Here is a 7,881-nt window from a genome sequence, read left to right on the forward strand (position 1 = left end):
TTTTACCTTCGAACTTAAGCGTCAGGTCGAACTTCCTTTCACCTCCCTGAAGAGTTCTAGTGGCGTACGAACATGAGACATGTTTTCGCTGGAGCCAACCTTAAGGCACTTAAACGTCTTCAAGAAAAAAAATACAAACCTGATATATGCGACATAGGAGAGGGAGTGGGCGCAATATCTGCAGTAAGCTCAAGACAACCCTAATTCACGTGGCTCAATCTTTCTCAACGAAGATGCGTCTATCACCAGCGCGAAAAAGAAAAGAGAGATAGAAAGAACTCAAGGAGGGTGGATTGTCGGCGGCACTTGCATTCAATGAAGCAAGAGGAGAAACTGGCACGAGAAAGCCCAGGGGGACGCGTTTCAGCCGCCTCATACACTCGACAAACCAAAGGCCTCCCTGTAGCGCATGAGCCACAAAAGCCGCGTTAGGAAACCGTGGCGTCTCGCCGCCTGCCAACGATGGCTCGCCACTTCTCCTCCTGAAACGCCCGTGCTCTCCCATCGAACTCTCATTCTTCCCACGCACTATATGCCGCCCATACAGCGCTTCCCCTTGTTTTCCCTTCGGCATCGCAGCGAGTTCCTTCGGGGAAAACAACGTCCTCGACCCAACTCGCCTCAAAACTTCTGGCAGCGGCGGCCACGCGGTCGCGTCCCAGACGCGCTGCCATCATTACTATCTCTCTCTCTCTCTCAATCTACTACTCACCCACGCCACTATATCCAAAGAGAGGGGGGGGGGGAGGGGGCGGTCGAAGCGTGCTCCGGAATACATGCAATCCTATCTATCGAGTCCCGTGATCCCCGCTCGCCGGCGTCGTATAATTAGATTAGGGAGGCCGGCGTTACTGGTCTGCGCACAACAGCTTTCGAAGGGAGGAGAGCGACGCTGCCGCCCTGCGCGGGGCATCTTCTAAGAGAGCCCTCATCGCGGAAACTTGAACCGGCCGTCAAAGCAGCTGGCCAACGGGCACCTCGCGCTGCCCGCGAGAGCTCCGACGCGCCTGCGGAGCACATCGCACGGGCTCCGATAACGACGTCCGGCGGTTGAGACGCTGGCGTGCTACTGTAGAGCCAGGGAAGGGATTAAAGGGCCTTCCGAGTTGCGCGGCTTAGTCGCGCCGGCAGCCGACACTGTACAAAGTAATGAGGGGGCACTGCCGGTGAAAACACGAAGACGAAGGGGTTATATCCCGTCATGGACACGGTGCGGGAAGCACTTATAAACACGGTGCGGGAAGCACTTAGAACTACGAGCTTGCGCTCGTCGCGTCGTTTCAGTTTCAGTCGGTGACCGTAGTCGTAATGCAAACGCTCGGCTATCAGAACAGTGATCAACTGGATTAGTTGGTTCATGGCTAAGACGAGTTCGGACAGCTCAAGTGAAACTCGGGATGAAGGGGCAGATAGTTCTTTTTTTTTTCGCGATGTCTTTGTCTTTCTCCCTTTTGTCAGGTGTTTCGGCTCAGCTGTTCAAACTCGTCTTAGCTTGGCTGTGGCAGCACATCACTTAGAGTGATAGCTGTTATGGCCTTGGTAGTGTCCTGCAGTTTAGCTCACTTAAGGGGCACTAAATAACAATATATCAAATCAGTCTAAACTGGAATTTGCCCTTTCATAACTCTCTGCATTTCTTCGGCGGAAGGAGAAGGCCTTTCAGAAAGAAAAAAGAAGCTCAAGCTTGTTTATTTTAAAATATTTCGCAAATGCCACCGTGCACACATGGTCGTAGCGACGGCACCGACTTCGCAGTTTTGATGATTTCGTTTTGTTTCGACAAAATAAAACTAGCACACAAGAGCAGCCGGTTTCGGTTTTCGTTTATTTTCGACTGCGATGCGATCCCTAACTCATATTAAACAGCTGAATACCATCGGTAGAATTGAGTCAAAATCTATAACGCCACGGACAGGTGAGGTGGGGATCTTCAATACGGTGCGGCTTCCCGCCCCTTCTTTTGTTTAGTTTTCTTATTCTTCTTGAAAACCAAACATCCGCTCAACGGTAAGATGAACCTTTTGAAATGTGTCAGTCTCACTTAACCGCTGACCTTCAGTGCCTTTTAAAGTCTGGTTATCCGAATTTGCCTTTTCTCTTGCAGTTAGGTCGACGTTCAGTGCTCAAAACATAGCACTGGAGCGATCACAGAGAAGAAAAAAAAAATGCAGCAGATCCAACGAGTTGGAATCTGCATACAGCGAAGCTTTGCGCGAGTGCATAGAGAGTCGAAACACGAATACACGTACGCGCGCACGCACACAAGCGTAGGCGCGGCCGCACACAACATATAACGAGCCTTTTGTTAAGCGGAGTTGCTGATTTTTACAGAGTACGACGGACGCCTTGAACGTATCATGGTTTTAGAGGCAGCGTGCGCGTGCGTACCGTAGCGCAATTCGAATCCGTTCTATCCGTAAGAGGCGTTTACTGCCTCGTTACCGTGCAGCGGCGGATATGAGAAGCCGAGCTTTCTGGTTCTTCTTTTTTTCTTTCCCCCGCACGGCTAGTGCCGCGGATGGATGGATGGATGGATGGATGGATGGATGGATGGATGGATGGATGGATGGATGGATGGATGGATGGATGGATGGATGGATGGATGGATGGACGGACGGACGGACGGATGGATGGATGGACGGATGGATGGATGTATGGATGGATGGATGGATGGATGGATGGATGGATGGATGGACGGACGGACGGACGGACGGATGTTATGAGCGTCCCCTTTGGAACGGGGCGGTTGGTTGCGCCACCAAGCTCTTGCTATTATACTGCCTAGTGTCCTACCTAGGTTAAACAATAAAAAAATAGAACGCTATGAACTACCACACCCAAATTTTCTGATCCCCTAGTCCAAACTGTGCTTTTGTACGTCTCCGTCTTTTGTCATTTCCCTACTTTTTTTCCACCAATCCTCCAATCGCCTCTTACTAATGCCTATTGCGGACACGTTTACTTTCTCCCTGCCTCGCTGAACCCAAGGGCTTCAAGGAGGCCAGTGGTGCCTAAATAGACCGCTGGGTAGACGTCTTCACATTCTAATAAAGCATGCTCCATAGTTTCCCTAGCAAGCGGACGCGAGGAGACCAGCGCCATCTGGCGGTGGTGCAAGGAACCAGCGACGCACGCGTACTGCGCTGCGATTGGTTGGCCTCTTCGGCAAGAGAACAGCCAGGCCGCAGCATACGCGGTCACGAAACCCGGCGATGTTCGCACATTTAAAAACTATGCAGATCCAACGCACGTGTCAGAATCTAGGTGAAGCGAAGCGAATAATTAAAGGCTTTGCAAGTTTCCATCTTCTGCACAGCGTTTCGCATCATAACGACTACGTGCCTGCCCAGCCAGACGCAGACCCCTCCACGCGGCCCACGTGACCGCGGATTACACGGTTTCCGAGACGGGCGAACTCTACTCGGAAAGAAGGAAGCCGGCTGAGCAAAAATACCACATGCCGGTAAAACAAAGATAGGAAGTTTAGCTTTAATAAAGAATTTATGCGCTTGAAGGTGCGTATTTGTTGCAGCGGTGACATTTAGGTACCGTTTGTCGTCTCACTGCGTAAGTCGGTATATAGAAGAAAGCCGTCCACCGGCACATCTGTAAGTGTAGTCCAGATGAAGCTATAGCACTGTAAATTGATTTGCACCCTTAAGAGTATTTTTTGTCTATAACTCACGCCTTTACACGCTGCGTGTAATGGTGCGAGTTATAGACCTATTCGCACCCTTAAGGGCCCTTAAGAGTGTAAGTAGGTTTATAGTTTACGTACGAGCCCGTTCGTTATTTGAGTGCAGTCCTGTTTGTACATAAGCCTTTCGACATGGCAGCTGCAGCAGCGCGCAGCAACCATGGTCAGCCTATACCGGGAGGGTTTGAGAATCTTCGCTTTAAGGACCGTAAAGTATCATACAAAGGGCCTCGCTAGATCCGCAAGCGCCTCTGAGATTTTGAAAGACTATGATTTTGATTTTGAAAAGATTTTGAAAGACACGGTGCAAGATACAATTAAAAGACCTACTGTCTTCGGTTGTCAAGAGGTTCGAAGACCGAACACAGGATGTTTTGAGATCGTATCTTGCATCGGACTTTTATATTTTTTTTTCTCTTTTTCTTTTTTTCGTTGAAGCGCTTGGCTAACGACAGCTGGGACACCTTATAGTATATATCTCTGCGCTCTCGAAAATGCAGTAACCGTGCCGTCCAGAGTCATTCATCCGCATCACTGCAGGCTGGAACGCCCTTCTCGGCTCGGACTTCCGCAACGTCGAAGGCGCGTTGTTGCCTTCCACATTCAGCTGCCGCAATAATCGGGCACTGCAGCAGACTTTGGGCCGCATACGCGAGCTTAACAAGTACTTCCGGTAGCACGCCGCATTCTGCGAAAGCTTGAAGCTTTCCCATTGTGCACCCCGCATCCGACTTTTGATAGATGCCAATGACGCAAACTCTGTCCCTCCGAGAAAAAAAACGACAGCCTGCGAGCGGCGGAATATGCAAATCAGTCGGAAGAGTTCCGGAGAAGAAGAAAGAGAGGCATTGCGAGCGGAAAGGAGGCCTCTTCCTTTCAGCTCGCCGTTTACGCCTTCTTCGCATAACAAACGCCTGCAGCAGATGAATTATATGACTTTCCACTCACGTTTAAAAAAAAATCATTGTTTCTTTTCGAGCGTAGGGGCTGAAAAACGATGCGGCAGCAGTCGCGGAAGAATGAATTGCTATAGAGAGTTCAAGGACCCCGAAACACGCATCGATCGAAATCACTAAATTCTGCTTAGAGTGCAGAAAGACAAACTATCGAGTGCGCTGGAAAGAGTGACTTTACGCAGACACCGCAACAATGAATGTTACTTCACGTTAGAACCTGCACTTCGCTTCCGCACAGAATCACTTACTTCCCATCGCGTATCGATATCGGCAATATTTTTTGCTTTAGTCAACGCATTGCATCGTCAGTCGCGTGCTTTACAGCATGTGTGCGCAACACTCAGCCGGCGCCGGCAAGCAGGACGCATATTAGGTTTAGTTAGTTAGTTAGTTAGTTAGTTAGTTAGTTAGTTAGTTAGTTAGTTAGTTAGTTAGTTAGTTAGTTAGTTAGTTAGTTAGTTAGTTAGTTAGTTAGTTAGTTAGTTAGTTAGTTAGTTAGTTAGTTAGTTAGTTAGTTAGTTAGTTAGTTAGTTAGTTAGTTAGTTAGTTAGTTAGTTAGTTAGTTAGTTAGTTAGTTAGTTAGTTAGAAAAGCGCCTGTCGGCGTCGAAATATTATTTTCCGCTTAATGACTCGGAAATATGCTTCAAGTATATAAGCCCGCAAAGAGGACTATAGAAGTGTACTTCTTCGCAAAAGGACACTCATTGCGAAGGATCCTCTTTTCAATGATGCGTCTCTAAGGAGCTACGCACACTACACGTGGACAGAAGTTTGAGGAATACAAAGAATGTTTAGTCATAACCGCCACGTCCGTGCGCTCGTTGTAGTACGTTAACAGTCGCGTGCGACTGCTTGCGCGTGTGCGCATTCACATGTGTGCATTCGCGCATGCGGTGACGTGCATTTAATTTCTTTTCGTGCTCGATTATCTTCTTATATTTGTGGGTGCTTGGCATAAATTGCCGAGCTGCCGTTAATAATACTGTTAATAGAAAGTCAGCACTCTGTCCAGTCCCTTCTTTGTCTTGTACGCTTCGTAAGAGAGCAATGCATGTAGCACCGTTGAATATGGAAGTGTCTGTAATGTTTATTCACAATTACCTGCAGTGCAATGGAGGCATTATTACAGGAGGCACAGCGTAAGCAGCGCGCCTGGCACGAAGTGTACACAATTCAATTTGTGTCGGCTTGACACCTTACCCGCTTAAGTCTTCAGGATGGCGCGAAGGAAGTCGAGGAACTCTTTCAACTCGCACGGGTTCTTCAATTTATCCATCGCCACCAACTGCGGCTCCTCCTCAGGCCCCGTGGAAAGAACCTGCACGCGCTTCACTTTCGAGCTGTCCTCGAACACCTCGAAAACGACGCTGGCGCAGAAGCGAGGGTGGTCGTCGTACGAGTCGTTGAGCAGCTTGAGCGTCGAGTAGACGCTCGAGTCCGACATGGAGAAGACGTGCATCCTGTCGGGACGCTGGACTCCCTGCTCGAACTTCTGCGAGAGCGTCTTCTCGACTCGGCCGAGCACGTTGGCGGCGTACCAGAGCTCGTTGCCCGAAAGCACCAAGCCGAACATCTTGCGATCCGCAGCGATCAGGTCGTTCCAAATGGGCGCCGCCCAGGCGGGGATCGGGTTCCCGATGGACACGTACGTCATCAGGCTGTCCATGACCAGAAACTTCTCCCTCTTCTGGCGCGTAGGCGCCCCCGCCTTCTCCGCGATGAAAGCGAGGAGCTGTCCCATGGACAGGAAGTCGCCTCGACCGGGCGCTTGCAGCACCGCGTCGATGTTCTCTATCACGCTCGCCTGAAACAGCAAGTCATAGCGCGTCGGATCGACCTCGGGCGGCGTCGCCATGGTAACGGCAAGGCCCCTTAGGGTCTCGTCCAGGCTCTCGCGACACCGTTGTAAGCGTATATGGGTCGCTAGCAGTTGATCGGGCTCGTCGGCATCCAAGAATCCCTTGTATCGGGCCCGCAAGAGCTGGCCCAGTTTGAAGGCCTGCTTGTGGCCTGCGTTGGTGAGTTGGCCGTGACCTTCGGGGACGTTCTTGGGTAGGTTCTTGCAGCACACGATGGGCGTCCGCTGGCCGTGGCGGCTTATGACGAAAACGTACAGAAGGTTGTCGGGCGCTCGCACACCTCTGGGTGCGGCGGAAGTGTGGGCGTCCATCCTGGTCTCGCCAGATTTCAGGGGACAAGGAGACCGAAATTTCTTAGTCTTCTTCCTCTCCTATCGTTTCTCTTTGAGCGAATAACAATCTAGGAAAAACAAAAAGCGCGTTCAGAGGCTCACGCGCAGTGATTATCTTCGTCCTTTTTCGCTCAACACTTGTTTTCAAGTACGAAATAAATAAACATATTATCAAGAGAGAGAGTTGAATTTAACGACAATACGACTCAGTGGCCTAAGCAAAGGTGATGGTCAGTGGTGAAGATCACAGAGGCAGAGATTCTTTCCTCTTTTCAAGGGACCGCCGACAAGCTATTCTGCCAATAAATATTCAAGGGCATCAAAAAATTTTGGAAGAAAATGTGAAAAAGAATTATGCTAGGGGTTAAAACCTTTCTCGAGTTTTACACATTATAATTTATTATATAAGGATGCTGGATGTTGTGCGATACCTTCGGGTCGTGTACTGTCACGTCCGTTCGATCGGTGCTTTTTGATCCAGCGGCAGTTGTGCTGTGATAATGAGGTTGGTAAGGAACGAGGCTTATTCAAACAATGTTTATAAATATTATTGGGTGATTGTACGGGTCAGTAATACCCAGAAGTGTAAGAAATGCACAAAAAACCAACGAAAAAAAAATCCTATACACCACTGTCTGCAAGAAAGAACTGATCTACAATATAACTTCATTATGCCGGTGACAATACGTAGAACAACCAGGCGGGTGTCGAAACGATAGTACCAGAGAACATGCAGCATCTTTAGAAACCACAGCCACCAAGCATTTCACTTTTTTAACAACGCAATCACGATTTCAACCATACCATTTCACGACATTCAGGCTTTAAATGAAAAACCCGAGCGCAGCCAAGTTCTTCTTATGAGTGGCGAATGCGAGAGCATTAATGCCCAATTGAACGCCGCTGAGCGGTCCTTACCCCTGTATTCATAAATGCGCCTTAAATTGAAGTATTTGCTTGACTTGATCGAAATGACTTCTGTCGTGATCGCGCCGAAGAAAGCGCAATGAGCGTCTTGAGCACTTCGTGCCAGGAG

General features: G+C 49.3%; 1 protein-coding gene across 1 annotated transcript; it reads right to left on the bottom strand.

Moving 5' to 3' along the window:
- Positions 1-5,424: 5,424 nt before the first annotated feature.
- LOC135905965 (putative acid phosphatase 5) lies at positions 5,425-6,906 on the bottom strand. The gene is made up of 2 exons (XM_065437114.2): positions 5,855-6,906; positions 5,425-5,755 (listed from the first exon to the last, which is right to left on the bottom strand). Exon 1 carries the CDS (start codon positions 6,822-6,824, stop codon positions 5,859-5,861), a length of 966 nt encoding a protein of 321 aa, XP_065293186.1. The 5' UTR covers positions 6,825-6,906; the 3' UTR covers positions 5,425-5,755; positions 5,855-5,858.
- Positions 6,907-7,881: the final 975 nt, after the last annotated feature.

The sequence above is a fragment of the Dermacentor albipictus genome, chromosome 5, assembly GCF_038994185.2.
Source record: "Dermacentor albipictus isolate Rhodes 1998 colony chromosome 5, USDA_Dalb.pri_finalv2, whole genome shotgun sequence".
NCBI classification, from domain to species: domain Eukaryota; kingdom Metazoa; phylum Arthropoda; class Arachnida; order Ixodida; family Ixodidae; genus Dermacentor; species Dermacentor albipictus.

Coding starts and splice junctions, on each gene's coding strand:
- LOC135905965 (XM_065437114.2), bottom strand. CDS start 6,824: ATGGACGCCCACACTTCCGCCGCACCCAGAGGTGTGCGAGCGCCCGAC.